The 21654-nt window shown below is 43.0% G+C and overlaps 1 protein-coding gene across 2 annotated transcripts in view; it reads right to left on the bottom strand.

Annotated features, from left to right (window-relative positions):
* DIAPH1 (diaphanous related formin 1) overlaps nt 1-21654 on the bottom strand; it is a 216837-nt gene that overhangs the window by 129209 nt on the left and 65974 nt on the right. For both annotated transcript variants that reach the window (XM_040441477.1, XM_040441484.1), the window contains 6 exons: nt 18202-18341; nt 17832-17937; nt 17340-17450; nt 15634-15752; nt 13502-13618; nt 319-434 (listed from right to left, as the gene is read on the bottom strand). In XM_040441477.1, the coding sequence (XP_040297411.1) occupies nt 319-434; nt 13502-13618; nt 15634-15752; nt 17340-17450; nt 17832-17937; nt 18202-18341 (709 nt within the window). The remainder of the gene's footprint in view (nt 1-318; nt 435-13501; nt 13619-15633; nt 15753-17339; nt 17451-17831; nt 17938-18201; nt 18342-21654) is intronic.

Raw genomic sequence — 21654 nt, 5'->3', positions numbered from 1 at the left:
TGTGGAACCTAACAGATGCCAAATTGTCAAATATCCTGGACTTTCAGATTGTCATAGAAAACTCAAACTTAAAATAGCTACTGCAGTTTACAATCAGAAATGTCAGAATTGGTTTCCTTGGGTAAGCCTACTGATTCTGGTCTTGTGAAACTGCACTTCTATTCCATTATATTTTTACTATATTCCATTATAGTCATCATTATATTGTAGGTCTGTGCAGGATTATTTCAGATGTCACATTTCTTTGTGTCTTAGTAAAGTAACTATATATTGACACACAAAAAGATGCCTTATATCAAATGTACCTCTACAACATACCTAATAGGCCTTCAATATTAATGCTTAAACGTTTGCATTTGAAGTCGGGATCAGCTCCATTTTTGTGTAGGATTATCTGAGACACTACTTCATCAATCAGCTTGTAGTACTGCGGTCTGAAGAGGGAGAGAAGAAAAATACAAATGTGTAAACTCTGCAGATCAACACCGTCTCGTGTGTACAGAGACCTGCGAAAATATCATCATCGGAGCAATCTTAGTTCAACACAGATGAAAACTTTGTAGCATGGAAGAAAACAGACAGCTGTGACAGTCTTTGAAAGATGTGACCAGAGGCATCTCAGCGTGGTACAAGGCTTCTCAAGAAAGTTCACTGACTGGACCACTTTGAAGTTTTGTGAAAGTTTGAGCAGTGGTGATCGCCAGGTTTGAAGAGAATATTTATTAGATAAAAAGTCAGTTTTAATAACCCTTTAATACATTGCTTCTCTACAGCTACTGACATATTTCTGCATTCATTAGGACTTAAGAGCTGGAAAAGGATCTTAGTGGCCCCTCATGACTGCAGTGACACGAATCAAAATAAGGGTGGTAAGATCTGTGCCCCCCATAACTTTAGCACTTGGACAAGTGCTCCTCTTTGTATACCACACACTGCACCGTGCTCTGTCTAGTAGCTGCACAACCCCTTCAAAGGAACAAATGTCTACTGGTAAACATGCAGCAGCACAGAAGCCAAGAACAGATTTAGTAAAAATTAAGGAGCATTAGGTGGACTTCTTAATGCACTGAGGTTAGCATGCACTCATACTTCATAATACATCTTCCAAAGTTCATGGGATGCATAGATACAGGGACAATGTGCACAGAACCCTCCAACTGCCTAGAATAACCACAGAGTCCAAGATTTCATCTCAGAATTACCGAGGAAGATATATCACAGATGAAGAGCCCATGTGCTAGTGGAATTAGATGGAAGCATAGGTAGACCCTATGGACAAAACCATGAATAGGTCCCTACAGAAGCCTTATGGACAACAGAACTACAGCATAAATGAAAGGGAATGTGTCATCTTAAAATCACCTATTGTTTAAATCACATTTTTAGGTTTAACATATTTTGGTGATGCTATTTCTAATTTCCCATTTAAATATCTATATTTAAACAAAACGCATCAATTCCTGCAGTTTTTGCACTGTCCACTATGTCTAATAACAGGCGGCACTTCTTGTTCTGTCCAGATAGATCACTTTACTGCAGTTACCTGCTTATCTGTTATTCTAATCCTGACTGTAATGATATCATAGCTGTGTAGAGATAAGACAGGATCCACCATTCACAATGCGATTGTCAAAGGTTATCTATTCTTTCCTTGTACAATGTAAATGCTGTGAACAGCTAAGCAAGATAATCATATTCAGAAAAAAAAAATAATCAGAAAATAAAATCAGATTAGAAAAAAAAAAAAGGATATAATCATGTTAATGTTCAAGGAAATGAGTCACCAAAAATGTTGTTATCTGCTAGTTAAAACCAGACAGTAACACAAATCCTTTATTACTAATCTTTTATTTTCTGATTGTAGATTTATTTATTTCTGAACATGATTATAGGGGCTGCCATCTTCCCTGAGCTGTTCTTAACCGCATTTACAAAGCATAAAAACTTTTAATATAATTTGCTTTATGGCAGCCACATAGATACAGTGATCTGGAGGGGACCTCATTGACTTCTATGGGAGAATTTTCTAGGCATGGTCTGTGACCTGAGCCGAGGATATTTTACAGGGAGAGAATAGATAAAATTTGACAATCAACTATTGTGAATAGTGGATACTGTCTTATCTATACACAGAGGTGATATCTCCTTATTACAGGCAGGATTAGAATAATATATAACTGCAGTAAAGTGATCTGTACAGACCAAGAAGTGGTGCCAATTATTAGGCTAAGTGTCTCGTGCGAAAAAACTGCAGGATTTAATGTTTTTTGTTTAAATATAGATATTGACATGGAAAATTAAAAATATCAATTTTTTTTAAAAACAGGTCAACAAAAACGTGATTTAAACAATATGTCAATTTCTGATTACACATTCCCTTTAAGGGCATCTTGAGCTCCAAGACGGGGGTCCCTCATTCTAGACATCCAAAATTGGCTGAATTGGAAAGTGGTTACAAAAAGAACATTTGTCCCGGATAGATCCAGCCTATTCATGTATTACACAGGAAAGCCAACGGACACCATATAGATTCTTCTTTTTCCCCTGTGGTAGGGACAGAGAAATTAAATACTTGCTGCAATATTACATCTCATCACTGGGAGTCTAGCAGAGGAATCATCTGATCAGCTAATTTAGGGTAACCCTTTTTTTTACAAAAAGGGACTGTAACACTAGGCTTTGTGAAGAAGTCCTCCCCAGGAATTAAAAAAATTAAAACAATTAAAAGGGAGTCTGTCACCACATTTGGACATTATAGGCAGCTTACATAGCATTCTGGCATGACTTTAGATGAGTCAAATGGTACCTTTGTTGCGTTCTTCTGCGGTTCACCTGGGGAGAAGGAAGACGCAAGGGAAGAGAAGGGTAGGCAGAGGCTGGGGCGGGGATATTAACAAAAGAGGATGAGCAGCCTGGGCTCCAAAGAAGTTAACGCCGCCCCTGGGCTCTTGCGAGCCCCCATTTACATATGAATAAAAGCCAGTTTTTGACGCAGGTGAACCGCAGAAGAACGCAACAAAAAGGTACCATTTGATTCATCTAAAGTCATGCCAGAACGCTATGTAAGCCGTCTATAATGTCCAAATGTGGTGACAGACTCCCTTTAAATATTATTTTATAATAAATATATTCACAAATACCTTTCATTACTTAGAATGGCTTGTTTTGTCTAGGGAACAATTAGGACGGCGGCCATTTTATTTCTCCTATCAGTACACACAAAACCTGTCCTAATAACACAGAAGGGGGGCGGAGCCTGGCAGCAGAGCCGCATGCACGCAGCTGAGTAAGCTCTGCTGTGGATCGTCAGAGAGCGGGCATTTTTTAGCCTTATTTTATCAGTCAATATGGGCAAATTCAATAGAGGCAAGACCAAGGACACGCCTGGACCTCTGAAAACAACTGCTGGTCAAGGAGATTTGGGCCGGTTCATGAAAAAGACAAGTGCGCTGCACCAGAGACAGCAGGACAAGATGGCGCAGAGTTCTGAGAACACCGAGTAGCACGAGGCCATGGACTCTGAGGAAGGAGAAGATAGTGAAACGGTGGTCTCTGCCTCCCAAGAACACCTACCACTATCCAGAGCATTCATGCGCCAGTTACTTGCTGAAGCCATCAAACCGCTAGTCCAGGAGCTCAAGGACTTCAAGCATGATCTAAAACAGCTTGGGGATCGAGTGGAGACAATTGAGGCCTCCCAAGCCACCATGGTGGACTTTAAAACGGCAATATCCCACAATATGGACCACACATAGGCCCATCTAAACTACCTTTATAATCAATTGGAGGACCAGGACAAACGCGGGAGATGAAAACTTGAGGCTAAAAGATTTTCCGGAAACCATACAAGCAGACGCCATTATGCTTTTGCTGACAGACTTTTTCACAAACCTATTAGGCACAGAGAATGCCGCTGGCATCACACTGGAGAGAGCGCACCAGGCACTGAGGCCCCCTCCGAGCCCTACAGAGCAATCAAGAGACCTAATCTGTAAGTTAACGATCTTTCAAACCAAAGAAAAAATCCTGAAAGCTGCCAGATCCACAGTGCCTGTAACATATGCAGGCTCAGCCATTTCTATATATCAAGATTTGTCTCCACTAACCTTAAAGAAAAGAAGAGCACTAAAGCCACTTCTAGATGTCTTGGGAGACCGTAAGATTCTCTATCAATGGCTGCTGTCAGCGCGCTCATGTTCCCTCAGCAGCACAGGGGAGAAGGAAGCAGTCTCTCCCTCCCCCTGTGCCGCTGCCACCAATGAGGAGAGAGGGGCGAAGGAGGGGCGGGCGCACTGCACCACCAATGATAGGACTTTTCCTACACAGAGCAGCGCCCAGAGATGTTCCAGCACTTACCATTATTCCTGGGCGCCGCTCCCTTCGCCCGCAAGGCCCCCATTACTGTCTCCTCTCCTGCTCCATATGCCAATGCGCTGCGATTGGCCAGGGAGAAGGAACGCCCACTAGAGAAGCTGATGTCTCCTCCCCATTGCTCCGATAGTAATTGGCATATGGAGCAGGAGAGGAGACAGTAATGGGGGCACTGCGGGCGAACGGAGCGGGGCCCAGGAATAATGGTAAGTGCTGGGACATCTCTGGGCGCCGCTCTTTGTAGCCTAATACTTAGTCTGGACTCATATAAACAAGTATTTAACACATAATACAGGAGGGGGGTGCCGGCAGCAGAATCGCATTGCCGGCACCCTGCCCCTGACAGGGAGCTGCGATCAGCGGCAGCTAACCCCTCAGGTGCGGCACCTAAGGGGTTAACTGCCGCTGATCTGCCCGTACCCGCCTCCTGTATTAAGGGGTAATCATTATTGATGGTGCAGTGCAATTGTTTGAACGTACGTGGAGTGCCTGGAGATTATATAGAAAACCCCTCCAAAACTAAAAAGATTAGATGACTACCTACTCCTCAATGACACTTCACTCAAATAAGTAAAGAATACCACTATCTCACCCAGTTGTGTTATATGCATTTATTCTTCATAAATATATATAATATCAGAGCCTTTAAATAAAGAAAAAAGACTTATGTTTAAAATCCCAATGATCTGAGGACAGTGTAGACTTGTGTTAACTCTTGATGTATAGCAATATAACTGCAATGTAAACTACACACAAGAAATGTGTATGTACCTTTCTAACTTCTGCCTTCCTATGTCATTGTTGCTGTTTCAACAATAAAATGTTTTAAAACCTAAATCACACAGCAGGAGAAGTTACTTCACCACAATGAACTAATAAGACAGCGGCCATTTTATTTTTCCTGATGATTGCTCCCCAGACAAAACGAGCCATTATAAATAATGAAAGGTATTTGAACCGCTTTAAAGAGGGAAAGCACATGGAACCAAGCATGAATACATATATGGAGCTGGTTAGAAATAGCCGTACGGCCACACGTACCGTAAGCTATGCGGATTTGCTGCAGTGGAACTGCATGTAGACAATACGCCGCATTTCCAGTAACAGCAAAGTATCTGCACCATAATCCACACAACTTGAGGTGTAGATCTCAAATCAGCAGCATTTCAATTTACGCTGTCCGTATCTACCACAGATATCACCCTTTGGCATGCGTACAGATTTCGCTGAATTCCAGGAGATCAGACTCGCTACATGTGGCTGTGCCCGCAGACCTTCCGGAGTAAAATAAAATGTTTCAGGGCTCCAGGGGCTTTAAGATTCCTAAAAGTAAAATGAACCTTTGTGCTCCAGACTTCTCAAAAGTGAAGTTGACAACTGTAAGGGCCCATACGGGCCCTTATGGGGATCATTTCTGGTCATCCAGAAGGTCACCAATTCCCTTCTCTTTTTTAATGCAACACAAATCAATCTAAATGTTAACCTGAAGGACGAGTAAATGAACGAAGAGTATGTCACAGCATCTTTACTGTATCCCCTGAACATTTTATGCTCCATTCTCTGGAAAGCTGGAGGGACAAAGCCTTTACACATTAAATAAATGGCTGCCTATACTTAAAACATGACTTATACCCTATTCATAAAGACTCCGTGGGCATAAAAGTAATGCAACATGTATATTCTGTACAACTGCTAGCTACAGAAATCAGTATTGTAGAACTCTACGGCAGTTCTTTCGATGCACCTATCTGTCTATCTCGCCTGCATTAGCATAAGACGGAGCGAGAAGTGGCATTATACAGGTACACATTGCTCTCTTACACAGTCGGGAGGATTTGATGAGATATTGAGCAGAACCTTTTGTTACAAAGCTGCAGGGATAATCTTCTAGCACTATGAGGATAGCAGTGAGGAGACACAAGCATGATGGGAGAAAGAAACAAGCATGTGATATAATGGACAGTCATCCATGGCTGCTTCCTTATGTTACGGCTCAGAGGAAGGACTAATAAGATTAATAAAATTAACACTGGACCATTAGCTATTCAGCAATCCTCATCTACCTAAAGTATTACTTAAGAAGTAATGAGGCTCTGATTGCCACACTAGTCATCCGCAGCTCAGAAAGCGGGGAGGGAAGGAAAAAAAGACAGGAGAATGAGAGAAGAAACCAGAGAAAAATCAAGGAGTAATACCGCCACCTGCAGGCAGAATGAAGAAATGCCTTAAGTGATAAAAAAACATTTCAAAATAAAATCATTTTATAAATACCTGTAAACAAAATACATACGATATTAACCCTTTAAAAAACAGACACACTGTATTCAGAACCTTTGACTTTTCCTCATCAATCTGCACTCAGTACCCCATAGAGACAAACAGAAAACAGAATCAAATTTTGCATGGACATAAGCATTCTGACCCTTTGCTATGACAATTCAATTTAACTCTGGGGGCATCCCATTTCTTATGATCATCATTGAGATGTTTCTACACCTTGATTGGGGTCCACTTATGGTAAATATCAGAGCAAAAACCAAGCCATGGGAAGGAAAGAACTGCCCATAGAGCTCAGGGACAGAAGGTTACAAAAAATGTCTGCTGCACCCAACGTTCCCAAGAGCACAGTGGTCGTCATTCATTTTTAAAAGGAAGTAGTATGTAACAACCAGGACTTTTCCTAGAGCTGGCTGCCCTACCAAATTAAAGGGGTTCTGCGGGCGAACCCTAAATTTGGAGCATAATTCTAACCTGTGGAGGGACGAATGTTGGTCTGGTTCTTACCTTCCACAGTGCAATCCGTTTCAAGATCTGCCTCCTGGTCACGTGACTGCTCCTCTCGGGCTTTCTGGTCTTCTGGCAAGTCTCAGTCTTCTCTTCCCTTCTTGAGCAGGAGACGAATGGTCACGAATGACCTCACCGCCTCCTCCAAAAGAAAGCTACGGCCGGCCGTCTTCACTCACCATGTAAGCGCACTATGCTGAATGCTAGTGCGCATGAACAGGATTGCCAGCCGCTCTCTGCAGTGTACAGGCTTTGATGGCACACTGGGGCAATGTGGATGGCACACTGGGGCAATGTGGATGGCACACTGGGGCAATGTGGATGGCACACTGGATGGCACAGAGGCACTATGTCACTAAGGGCATCGTGGATAGCACATGAGGCACTTGGATTTCACTGTTATGGGGGCGCTGTGGAGGTCACTGTTATGGGGGCGCTGTGGAGGTCACTGTTATGGGGGCGCTGTGGAGGTCACTGTTATGGGGGCGCTGTGGAGGTCACTGTTATGGGGGCGCTGTGGAGGTCACTGTTATGGGGGCGCTGTGGAGGTCACTGTTATGGGGGCGCTGTGGAGGTCACTGTTATGGGGGCGCTGTGGAGGTCACTGTTATGGGGGCGCTGTGGAGGTCACTGTTATGGGGGCGCTGTGGAGGTCACTGTTATGGGGGCGCTGTGGAGGTCACTGTTATGGGGGCGCTGTGGAGGTCACTGTTATGGGGGCGCTGTGGAGGTCACTGTTATGGGGGCGCTGTGGAGGTCACTGTTATGGGGGCGCTGTGGAGGTCACTGTTATGGGGGCGCTGTGGAGGTCACTGTTATGGGGGCGCTGTGGAGGTCACTGTTATGGGGGCGCTGTGGAGGTCACCGTTATGGGGGGGCTGTGGAGGTCACCGTTATGGGGGGGCTGTGGAGGTCACCGTTATGGGGGCGCTGTGGAGGTCACCGTTATGGGGGCGCTGTGGAGGTCACCGTTATGGGGGCGCTGTGGAGGTCACCGTTATGGGGGCGCTGTGGAGGTCACCGTTATGGGGGCGCTGTGGAGGTCACTGTTATGGGGGCGCTGTGGAGGTCACTGTTATGGGGGCGCTGTGGAGGTCACTGTTATGGGGGCGCTGTGGAGGTCACCGTTATGGGGGCGCTGTGGAGGTCACTGTTATGGGGGCGCTGTGGAGGTCACTGTTATGGGGGCGCTGTGGAGGTCACTGTTATGGGGGCATCGTAGATGTCACTGTTATGGGCGCTCAGTATTCATGATAGGGCTCAGGCAAACAACAGAATGCATTAGGATAAAACTGATCAGTTCTTTTCCGGTATAGAGCCCCTAGGATGGAACTCAATGCAGGAAAAGAAAAACACAAGTGTGAAAGTACCCTCACTGTGCAGTGCAGCCAGGCTTGTGTATCAATAAAGTTATGTATTCAACAAAACCAATTAGGGGAGAAAGTAAACAGATCTGCCAGGATAATGTGAGGTCTTCCGGGGGGGGGAAGCTCAGACATGAAAAACAGGTATTGGGGGCATATGTAAGTATGGTGAGGGGGGTTAGGAGAATAGACAAAGAAGTTAGATTTTGGGACCGGACAACCTCTAACTAAACTGAGGAAAAAAGGGTCTTGGTAAGAGAAGTGACCAAGAAACCAATAGTCACTCCGGCTAAGCGCCAAAGATCCTGTGTGCAGATGGGAGAAAATTCCATAAATTGAACCATCACCACAACACTCCACCAATCTGGGCTTTATTGCAGAGAGGCCAGAAAGAAGTGTCATCTCAGTAAAGGACACGTGAAAGTGTGCAAAAAGAGTACCTACAGGGACTCCGATTGTGAGAAACAAGATTCTCTGGTCTGATGAAACCAAGATTGATCTTATTGGCCTCAATTGAAAGCATCGTGTTTGGAGGAAGACAGACACTAATCAGTGGTGCCAATACGTTCCCCAGAGTGAAGCGTGGTGGTGGCAGCATCAATGCTGTGGGGATGTTTTTCAGCATCTGGGACAGGGAGACTAGGCAGGGTTGAGAGAAAGCTGAAGGGAGCAAAATATGATCCAGAGTGCTGTGGACCTCAGAGTGGGCCAAAGGTTCACTTACCAACATGACAGTGACCCTAAGCACACAGCCAAGACAACACAGGAGTGGCTTAAAGGGGTTGTCCGGGTTCAAAGCTGAACACGGACATGTCCCCATTTTCACCAAGACAGCCCTCATGATATGAGCATCGGAACTCCGATGCTCTACTTTGCCCTGCGCAGAATCCGGCGACGTACTGGGCTCTCCATGGGGAAAGCTAGGCGGATGCTTCCGCCTAGAAGTGAGCCCGGTGACATTACCAGCACTTATGGGCAGGCTTTAGTGCTGCCCTAGCCTGTAAAACGGCTAGGGCAGCACTAAAGCCCCTTCATCAGTGCTGATGACGTTACTGGCAACACCGTTGAGCGGAAGCCTCTGCCTAGCAGCGTAAAAAAAATAATCAACAAACTGCCCTTGCCCTGCCCGATACAGCACAGAGCAAGGGAGAGCATTGGAGCATGAAATGCAGCTCATGTCAAAGGGGCCGGAGGGGTGAAAATGGGGATATGTCTGGGTTCAGCTCTGAACCTGGACAACTCCTTTAAGGACAACTCTGTGCAGGTCTTTGAGTGGCCAGCCAGAGCCCTGACTTGAACCAAAACATCTCTAGAGAGACTTGAAAATGGCTGTCCACCGAGACTGTCCCCATCCAACCTGACAGAGCTTGAGCGGCACTGGAGAAAAGAATGGCATAACATCCTCAAATCCATGTGCACAAACCTTGTGGCATCATACCCAGGAAGACTGGAGGCTGTAATCACTGCTAAATGTGCTTCGACCAAGTACTGAGTAGAGGGTCTGAATACTTATGACAATGCAAGATTTTAGTTTTTCCTTCAATAAATTAGCAAAGATTTCTAATATTCTGTTTTCACTTTCTCATCATGGGGTACTGAGTGCAGAATGATGGGGAAATAACTTGTTTTTTATTTTAGCACAAGACTGCAGCATAACATGTAAAAAGGTGAAAACTGAAGACTTCGTATTAGGGGACATAGCAATGCTCCATTGATTTTGTGTTATAAGATACAAATGTAATGACCACAGAAAAAGCTTTAGGGACAATATTTATTTCACACCGATATTAGAAAAGTTCATTCTTTGTTGATCAAAAGGGGGAAACCCTGAATTTAAATGATTTACGTATCTCTAGTCATCTTTCCAGATGAATTAACATTTCTATACTAGGGAACTTCTAGGTATGCTTGCCTCTAACATGCATCTACTGTATTACTCCTAGGAGAGATTCAAGCTGGATAATTCCAAGTCACTGCTGTGCATTTTTTTTAAATGAAAATCTATGAACCATTTAAGTGCCTATGGTGCAGCACAAACAGGAAGTCATAAAGCGCGCCATTACCTTCTAGCTCTTAAAGGCAACTATTCCAATGACAGTGGACTTCTATTATACCGTATTTTTCGCCCTATAAGAAACCCTTCCCACCCCCACAGTGCGGGCTTTGCACTCGCTGCTTCCTGGTTTTCTTTTGCAGGGCTCCGCACGCAGAGCTGTAACCTGAGCACAGAGTGAAGACGTTGGCGTATTCACATTGGGGCCCTGATCCGAGGTCTGAATGGAGGTCTTTTTCACAATGGGGGCCACATCGGAGGTCTAATTGGGGGTCATATTCACATTGCAGGGTCTGATCTGAAGTCTGATTAACATTAAGGGTTTGATTGGGGCTCTAAGCTGAGATCTGATTAATGATCTGATGTATGAAAACTTTTTTCTTACTTTCCTCCTCTAAAACCCAGGTGAGTCTTATGGACAGGTGCTTCTTATAGGGCGAAAAATACGGTATATCTTTCCAGTTTAAAGGAAATAAAGGGATGGACCACTTATAATCCCTACTTCTTAGGTGGTCCCTTTGCAATTATCTGTGGATGAAATCTGTCAGGTAAAGTTTAATTTATCTTGTGAGAGCCCTCAGGAAAATTGAAGTGTACCTAAACCTTCAAATACACTTTGTTTGAAACTATTCTAAATGTGAGGGAAATTATTCTCTAATATATTTTTCTCTCTTTTCCTAGTCAAATAGGCACCTGAAGTTCACACTTTGCAATCCGTGCTTCCGTACACTGCTGCTACAGCTGCACCGAGGGCTGAACAGGAAAGAGAATTACTTCTTGCCTGTACCAGCAAGGCTCTTATGAAGCCTGCCATAGATGTGTCTGACCGGCTCCCTGGTGAAATCCTTAGCATTTACAGCTTTAGCAGTGCAGACACAGGAAGAGTAGTGATGTGCTATATGACCTCCTGCCCTGCACCCACTCCGCTCTGTTAATAGCCTGTACAGAGTGAAGGGCATGAGCTCACATAGCACATCACTACTCTGCCTGTGCCCGCACTGCTAAAGCCTCAAATGATATTGATTTCACTGTAAGCCGGCCAGACTCCTCTATGCCAAGTTTTAGCAGAGCACCGGCAGTACGGCGATCCTCAGGCCTGTACAGCACCCAGTGCGGATGTAGGGGAATCTGTACTCCAGTAGACAGCGGTGTACTGGAGTATGAATTGCAAAGTGTGAAAGGCACCTGAACTTCAGGTGCTTATCTTGCTAGGAAAAGTATAAAAACATAATAATTGAAGTATATTACAAAAATTATTTCCGCTCACATTTAGAACTTAAATTTTAATAAAGTGTGTTTGAAGGTTTAGGTACACTGTAAGCATTACAAGAAGAGTATACAAGAAAGGTCTTTTAGAGCTAAAAAATGCTCTTTGTAAACTTTCCAATCTGGCCAACTGATGAGGATCCTGACCGGGAGACCCAGTCTAAAATTGGAATTTGCCATTTTGTTTTCTAATGGGTTATAAAGGGATTCTATTACCAGTATTACACTGCCCTATCTGTGTCACTTCGTTTTTTGGCCAAGTCGTTAACATTCCTATTGAGCGGCTACAGTAGGCAACGGGCTTGGGAGTCCTCATATACATGAGCTCCTGGATCTACCCAGCCCACTTAGCTGACTGTACAGAGTACAGGGGAAAAAAACTGCCAATCATTCAAGGAAGAGGAGGGGTTGACACAGCTCATCATTAAAGGGGTTCTCTAGGAATTAAAAAATGAAAATAATTAAATATTTTATAATAACTATATTCACAAATACCTTTTATTACTTAGAATGGCTTGTTTTGTCTCGGGAGCAATCATTAGTAGAAATAAAATGGCTGCCGTGCTATCAGTACACACAAAACCCGTCCTAATCACAAGGACAAGTTACTTCACCACAATGAGCCAAAGTGCTGCCTCTTTCTCCTCTTTACTCTGCTTGTCAAAAATCATGATCCTGAATACAGGTGAATCTCTCTGGGAATGGAGATGATGAGGAGACATGAGAGGAGGGTGAGGTGTAGATAATGAGCAGCAGCACTTGTATGCAGTGTCCATTACCACAGCAACACATTGCCACAGTCTGTCCTGTCCATCCTCTCTGTACTTCATGTCTCCTCATGAACTAAATTCCCCAGAGATTCAGCTAAAGTTCTTATCATCTGTACTCAGGATCAAAATCCCTGACAAGTAGGAGAGGATGAGTCAGCTCTTTACCTCAGTGTTGTAAAGTAACTTGTGTGAACTAATGGAAAGGCAGACATTTTGTCTCCTCTGATGATTGCTCCCCAGGCAAAACAAGCCATTATAACTAATGAAAGGTATTTGAGAATATATTTTTAATAAAGTAATATTTAAGTATTTTCATTTTCTTAATTCCTAGAGCACCCCTTTAATGTGAATCCTGCACTTGGCTTCCACTGGAGCTTCTCACTAGGGATTTAAAGAAAAAAAACACTGGGCCAAATAAGTAAGTGACCTGGCATTTCAATCAGGGTCTCTGCCACCAGTTGATTCTGCCCGCAGCATAAAACATGGGTGAGTCTATAGGAGCAATATTCAGAAATATAGACCTGAATTGCCACCTAGTGGTGGTAATAAGTACATAAGATTTGTAAAAGCTTGCTTACGAATGTACACTTCAGTTTGGGAAATCTGCTCTACAATTTTCTAGTAGGTAAATTAAGGTACCAGATGAATTCGGGTTTTGCAGTAAAAAATGTTATTATTTATATCAGCCGCAATATCTTAGTTATAATTAGGTTAGGTCTCCCTAACCAGTGATTTATCTCCAGAATTTATGCAGTTCTCAATTTCACTACTATAGATCGCTGTGCTGCTGTTTTGTACTTACAGCAATGAAAAGATGTAAAGAAAGCTGTATTATACAACGTAAGGCATACAACACCCTTAAAAACACATCACGACAAGATGACTGTTCATACCTGGCATCATAGTCATTTCTGATCAATAAGAGGTGCTGTAAGATAGAGAGAAACAGCTGTTCTGCTGCAGAGTCTTTTACAGTGTTATGCAGAACCTGGAAAACTTCTTGAACATCAGTAAGAATAGAGTTAAGGAAAGTGAAATCAAAGACGAAATATACAGTAATACTAAATAGTAATAATGAGACTAAATTCAAATTGGTTGACGTTTTGCTGTTACATGCTGGCACATCACCACTGCAACCAATCACTAGCAGCAGTAGTGATGTCAGTAATGCATGCCTCCCAAACTTCCCAGATCCAGTGAGACAGTTGCAGATTTGGGCCGCTGTCCCTGGATGGCCACCACATGTTCCACTTTCAACTGTACCTGCATACAGTTCAATGCAATGGTAAAGCAGAGAGCCATAGCTCTGCCTGTGATTTCTGCCACAGGCAGGTTCGATGCAGTGACATTATTGCAATGTAATTGTTAATGCCAGGGGCATGGTTTTCTCGATAGTTTGTAGCGCAATCCTATGCCGACGTCATCACGTACTCGCAGAGGCGATCACATGACCATATCACGTGATACTTGCGCCATCCTGGACGGAACACAGCATGGGTAAACTGTTTTGTCCATTTAATTGTTATGTAATATAATTGCACTTTATTGTGAATTTATGCTTTTTTATATATATATATATATATATATATTTTTTTTTTTTTTTCCCTGCACTTATACCCCTTTTAAATTATGTATGTTATATATGTTTTTGCAATCGTGTAATAAATTGATATTGATTTAGAAGCAGTCTGGTAGTCATTTATAGGTATTTACTCTTTAGTTATACCATAGGCTTATGTGTGTAGTCCGACTTATGACAGTGACTAGCTAATGAACATAGATTCCTTTAGTTGGGGCAAAAATTGGTTCTACAAATTAAGACTCCGAAGGACACTACACCCAAGATGTGTATTCTGGATGAACTGAAAAATGGAAATTTGCTGTATTGCTAGCTATTCACAAAAGGCCGAAACTGAAGTCTTATACTACCACCCGGTGGCAAAGCCAGCAAATTGCAGAAAATAACATATCCTGTAGGGTTTAGAGAATATTACAAATAGTTAAATAATATTCCCTGACAAAATAATTGTGAATCAATACACCTTAACAGGATTACTTCATGGCAATAAGTAGAGGAAAATAAATTTGTCTCTGATGTTATATTTATGCAGCATAAATATATGGCTTCAAAAGTGGCCCATTATTTATAAGGATACAGGATTAGAAATTGTGTTTTTCTGCTGCCAAGAGAAAAATAATTCAGTGATTTTAATACTGATGACTTATCCTCTGGATAGGTCATCAGTATCTGATTAGTGGGGGTACAAAATCCAGGACCCCTGCCAATCAGCAGTTTGAGTAGAGCCGCAGTGTTCCCTCAGCTTTTCCTAGGTCAGTGATGACATGTTCATCAGTCACACCTAGCAGCAGCTCAGCCCCATTCAAATGAATGGGGCTGAGCTGCAATACCAAGCACAGCTATTGTACAATGTATGGCGCTGTGCTCGGTAAGCTCCGAGAAGGCAGCGGAGCTCTCAGAATCGCTGGTGCCTTCTCAATCAGCTGATCAGCGGGGTCCTGTGTGTCAGCCCCCCACCAATCAGATACTCATGACTAGAGATGAGCGAACTTCTGTTTTAAGTTCGGCGTCTAAAGTTCGGCTTCCGGTTAGCGGAGGATCCCGATATGGATTCCGAATTCCGTTGTGGTCCGTGGTAGCGGAATCAATAATGACCATTATTGATTCCGCTACCACGGACCACAACGGAATTCGGAATCCATATCGGGATCCTCCGCTAACCGGAAGCCGAACTTTAGACGCCGAACTTAAAACAGAAGTTCGCTCATCTCTACTCATGACCTATCCAGAGGCTAGGTCATCAGTTCTGAAGTCTTGGAAAACCCTTTTAAATGAACAAAGGCCTCTACGCTGCTGTGAATGTTGTAGGGAGTAGCACATTACAAGCCCACAGTAACATATACAGTGACTGGAAGGTAAAAGGAACCCCTGAAAATTACTTTATAACATAGCAATTATATGACAACAACCTGAGCTGTACTTTTCTTAGTCACTTTAAAAGGATATTCCATTTCAACTCTAATGTCTTCCAGACGACCGCGCAAGTCATCAGAATCATATTCACAGTGATCCAGGAACACATTGAGCTGCACCTTCAGTTCATCATTCTCAATAGTTTGAAGTTCCTTAAAACAAAATGCTCTGTTAGTAACCAGGACATATGAGAAGACATGTTCTGCTCACCATAAAACTGAGTTTTCACTTCAAGAATATCTGGATTGAACAGTGAGCTATTTTGGATGATTCTTGGTTATTTAGCTTTAACTACATCCATTTACTGTTACATCTGATTCTGATCACTATAGTAAAGAGACTTCACAGAGAAGCCGCACCCCTCGCCGTCCGGTGCCTAGCGCAGCCTTCCCTAGCTCAGAGCCGCCTCCGCAATCCTATCCGTCCCTCTGCCAGATGCCGCACCAGCGCACTAGGCTCAGCCTGATGCGCCGCGGACTCCTGGCAGCGGCTTTGTTGAGGGAAGTGTGCATGCACATCAGGCCGGCGCTTGCGCACTTCGATCAACGAAGCCGCGGCGCATCAGGCTGAGTCTAGTGCACAGGCGCGGCATCTGGCAGAGGGACGGATAGGATTGCGGAGGCGGCGAGGGGTGCGGCCAGGCACCCTGTATTAACGGACCTCCCCTTGGGTACCTTAAGCAAGTGATTGACAGGTTATAAAAAGCATTTTTTTGGGCAAATAGAGCCACAGTGAAGTATAATAAGACCAGCTTAGGATTCTTATTACTCCGGTCATGAGCATATGTTTAGGTTATAGGGGTAAAATCTCATGACAGAATCCCTTTAATATAAAGTTCCTCCTGTATGTTATCAGGGAATTGTGGGAGCTAAGGTTACAGATACATTTTAGATATCTGTCCTGCAAACACTCGTTGGGGCCACAGCTTTCAGTCCCATACACATGCATGCCGAGCTGGGCCAAGCAGGCATGTAATACAAATAGGAAGACGGGGGTAAACTGCTGCCAGAATCCTCTGGCAGCAGGTTATGTCCCTTGAAAACCATATCTATGATCCTATTCTTTCCTGAAATGGGGGATCAACTCAGAAGGAAGAAATACACAATAAATGGTTGGCCGTCCCCACTGATATTAGATGAATTGATAGCGGATACCACCTATATGTATGGCCTGCTTCAGAACTAAATTGTTAGGTCACATTTATGTCAGTGAAGCAAAGCTAAAGCGCTGTCCGTTTCCAAAGGCAACCAGCAGAATTTTTACAAAACCTATGTATATGAATAGGAAAGATGTTATGGAATAAGGCTTCATGCACACGATCATAGTTTGCATCAGTGCCCGATCCGAATTATTTTGTGGATAGCTCACCGACTCCCATGTTATCTGTGTGCTGTCCGCATCCGTGTGTCCTTTACACAAATTATAGAACTATTTTTGGCCATATTGTGGACAAGAATAGTCATTTCTAGTAATGGGAGTGGGAAAAATGTAGACTGCACATGGAAGGTATCCGTATTTTGCAGAGCCGTAGTTTGTGGACCGCAATACAGACACTGTTGTGTGCAGGAGGCCTTATACTTTGAAACATCATGAATGTCAGACTTTAAAAGCAAAATTATAGGGCACAAAGAACTGATAAAGAACATATGTTGTTGCCCTTTTGGCTACATCTGTGGGTTGGAAGTGGACCTCACCAGTTCAAAAGCGAAGTGTGAACGTCATAACATACAATCTCTCACCTTTACTAATTGATTCAGTCCTGAACGCATCAATTCGCTGCGTATGTGAACCCGGTAATCCAACTCTTCTCCTTGGCTGATCAAGGCATTGATTAAGAGCATACAGCTCACCTAGAAGATTAACAGACAAAGTCAGAACAGTTTTTCGCTTTTACTTCATTTTCATTAACCATTTATTTATGAGAAATATGTAATACAAAAGGTTACCAAGAAGTATTATTTCAGGCCTAGTAGGAGTCCAAGTCAATAAGTAAGGCTCTGTTCACATTAGTGTGATGATTTCACAATGCAGTGCCAGATCTGTCACAGGATGGACACAGACAACTCCTAGTGACTGATCATTAATAATATCCAACAGGTTCCGCTGAGGGGTCTATAATTCGGAACAATAGCACTACATAGCACTGTGAAGTCTGCAATGGAGGCTTTTGATGGAGCTGCTGAGGCGGATGTGAACACAGTCTAAAAATCAACTTTAGGATGCAACTCTACCTTAAGCGCAACTGGGCCAGATTTCAACCCATCCAGAAGAGGTTTAAATCTTTCCATTTCATAAATTTCTGCTCTGTCAGTGAGTGCTCCAAGGACACGTTCATGCCTAAAAAAGGAAAAATAAAATAAAAGACATCAAGTACACCAGTATGTAAGCACGCTGGGACCAAATACATAATCATAGGGTGAAGACGACATCGATAACCCATACAGTTCCATAAATCGGAATATGTTTGGTGTACACACAGAGAAAATTTCTTCTTGTTTGGTTTTTATTCAGATCCTTGTATTGGTCATGAATCGACTGCTTCTTGGTTCCAGGAGATATGAAAAAGGATAGAATACATAATAGATGAATATAGTAACTTACATATCCTCAGGTTGTGGGAGAATACACAGAGCCGAAAGCAACTTCAATGCATCAATCATCATGACAGGAACAATAGGATCCACAGCTTTTGCTAACAGTAAAACACCATCCTCTGCTTCCAACACTGTCTTTATTCCAAACTAGAAATTGAGAAAAGAGAAAGCAAAATGTATGCAAATAGAAAACAGAAAAGAAAAATATTAGTAGTAGCGGAGATGTGAACGGAGTTTAGGTGTATTTACACTTATGACCAACTGTATCTGCGACAATCAGAAGGACGTTCCCACTGGTGCAGAGACTGACCTACATGTATTGTTTCCATCTGAAAACTGGTTAAAAGTTTGCAGATTTTATCATAAAACAAAATGAGCCCTATATCTATTACAGGTAATGGACATTTGTAATGGAGCTTGCACAAGTGTTACATGTTTGTGCAAATAATCACAATTTGGGGCCAACTTGACAGTTAAACGGGTTGTGCAGGAGCTTCAGGACAGGTAATCAATATCTGATAGGTGGTGATCAAACTCCAGTCACCCCGCCGATCAGCTGTTAGAAGGGGCCACGACACTCTGCCTTTGTGCAGCTCAGTGTTCCAGTGAATTGTACTGAGCTGTCTTACCAAACACAGACGCAACAGATTGTACGGTGCTCTGCTTGGTATACTTGGAGGGAACACGGCTCTCTAAAACAACCAATCAGCTAAGGGGTTGAGAGTCAGACCCACACCAATCTGATACTGATATCCTGAGGATAGCTCATTAATATGTAACCCCTTAATGCATAACGCCGTACATATATGCCATTACGCTCCCGCATTTGTATGAGCGGGCTCCTGTGGTGAGCGCTGATCATAACATCTGTGAGGCAAGGCAGAGGGATACGGCTTATGTCAGCCTGGACGATTCATATGAATGGGTCCGCAAATCCGGAGATGCGGTGCGGAGGCACGGATCGGAACCCCACAGAAGCACTATGGAGTGCTTTCATGGGGCTCCGTTCCGCAAAAAGATAAAACTTGTCCTATCTTTGCGGAACGGGTGGATTGCTGACCCCATTCAATTTGCAGTTCGCAGCACAGGCACGGCCAGCACAAAACGTGTGCAAGAGGGCTAAGGGTGACTAGGACAAGGGGTCAAAAGATACTAGGTTCTAGCCCGCTAAGTGGGCTAAGAGTTATTAAATAAAAAAAACTATTAAAGAGTTTAAATCATCCCTCTTTCCTAATTTTACATATAACAAATACAGTTGTGTTCAAAATTATTCAACCCCCACTGAAATTGAGTGTTTTGGCCAGTTTTACATTGATTTTGATCATTTCAGTCATCTTGTTTACAATTAAATCAAAGAGGCACTTGTAAGTCAGACAAATATAACATAACATTTATAATGAAATAACCACAAATGTCTTTTCTGTGCTCACATCATTATCAGTTTTATTCAACCCCCAAGTTACATTCAATCTTAGTACTTAGTACAACATCCTTTTCCAGTTATAAAAGCTTTTATACGTGAAGCATAGCTTGACACAAGTGTCTTGCAGCGATCTACGGGTATCTTCGCCCATTCATGGGCAAAAGCCTCCAGTTCAGTCACATTCTTAGGCTTGCGCGCTGCAACTGCTTTCTTTAAGTCCCACCAGAGGTTCTCAATCGGATTTAAGTCTGGTGACTGCGATGGCCACTTCAAAATGTTCTAGCCTTTAATCTGCAACCATGCTCTAGTGGACTTGGAGGTATGCTTGGGATCATTGTCCTGTTGAAAGGTCCAACGTCTCCCAAGCCTCAGATTTGTGACGGACTGTATCACATTTTCATCCAATATCTCCTGGTACTGAAGAGAGAGAATTCATGGTACCTTGCACACGCTGAAGCTTCCCTGTACCTGTAGAAGCAAAACAGCCCCAAAGCATGATTGACCCCCCGCCATGCTTCACAGTATGCAAGGTGTTCTTTTCTTCATAGGCCTTGTTCTTCCTCCTCCAAACATAGCGTTGATCCATGGGCCCAAACAGTTCTAATTTTGTTTCATCAGTCCACAGAACACTATTCCAAAACTTTTGTGGTTTGTCCACATGACTTTTGGCATACTGCAGTCGACTCTTCTTATTCTTTGGAGACAGCAAGGGGGTGCGCCTGGGAGTTCTGGCATGGAGGCCTTCATTACGCAGTGTGCGCCTTATTGTCTGAGCTGAAACTTCAGTACCCACATCTGACAAATCTTTTTTCAGTTCCTCAGCAGTCACACGGGGACTTTTCTCCACTTTGCGCTTCAGGTAGCGCACAGCAGTCGAAGTCAGCATCTTCTTTCTGCCACGACCAGGTAGAGTTTCAACAATGCCCTTTGCCTTGAATTTGCGAATGATGCTGCCTATGGTGTCTCTTGGTATGTTTAACATCTTTGCAATCTTCTTATAGCCATTGCCCTTCCTGTAAAGAGAAATCACCTCTTCTCTTGTCTTCCTGGACCATTCTCTTGACTTCACCATGTTTGTAAACACACCAGTAAATGTCTAGAAGGAGCTGAGTATCACAGTCCTTTTAAATCTGCCTAATTGGTGCTTATTATGCTTGATTGCTGCTCCTTGACATCCACAGGTGTTTTCAATACCTGATCGAAAACACTTGAATGAACCTCTGTTCTTAAGAGTGGTAGTCTTTAAGGGGTTGAATAATTGTGTCAATGAAGAAATCACAAAAAAAACATTTAATACTGTATTACAAAAACAATTGATGTCATTTTAGTTGCATTTGGTTCTTTAAAAAGTCCTTGTAAGATTTCATTCTGAACACAATTACAAATGTACACTAAATTCCCTAAAACCCTTTACAGCATTGGGGGTTGAATAATTTTGAACACAACTGTATATAGGAGGTTAAAAAAATTTATATTAGGTATCGTCGCAGCTGAAAAGTTCTGGCTGTCAGAAAACGGCGATGCAAAGAAAATGTTGATTTTAGCAAAAGTAATTAAACAAAATAAAAGCTACATAAAAGGTTGGTATCACTGTAATCGTACTGAGCTGCAGAATAAGGATGTCATGTAACTTTTAGTGCACAGTGAATGCAGTGATGTCAAAAACCCAAAAAACCTTGGTGGAATTGTGTGGGTTTTTTCAAATTTACCCCACAGAGTTTTTTTCCCGTTTTCCAATACAAGACATGGTAAATTAAATGGTGGCATTAAAAATCGCATCTTGTCCAGCAAAAAATAAGCCCCCATATGGCTATGTGAACCGAAGAATAAAAAAAAGGTTATGGCTAATGGAACGTGGGAAGGAAAACTCCAAAATGCCCTCTAGAACGAGGGAGAGAAGCGTTCACTTAGTGCACTCTCCTGACTGCAAAAGATGGGCAAAAAGACTTTCAACTGAGTCGTCTTGCTTCCTGTCCTACAGCGATGAGAGAGAACGAGCTAAGGCTACTTTCACACTTGCGTTCGGGGTTCCGCTTG

The sequence above is a fragment of the Bufo bufo genome, chromosome 1 (genome assembly GCF_905171765.1).
Source record: "Bufo bufo chromosome 1, aBufBuf1.1, whole genome shotgun sequence".
Taxonomy (NCBI): domain Eukaryota; kingdom Metazoa; phylum Chordata; class Amphibia; order Anura; family Bufonidae; genus Bufo; species Bufo bufo.
Note: the sequence above shows the minus strand (reverse complement) of the source record. Positions and strands in the feature narration are given on the sequence as shown.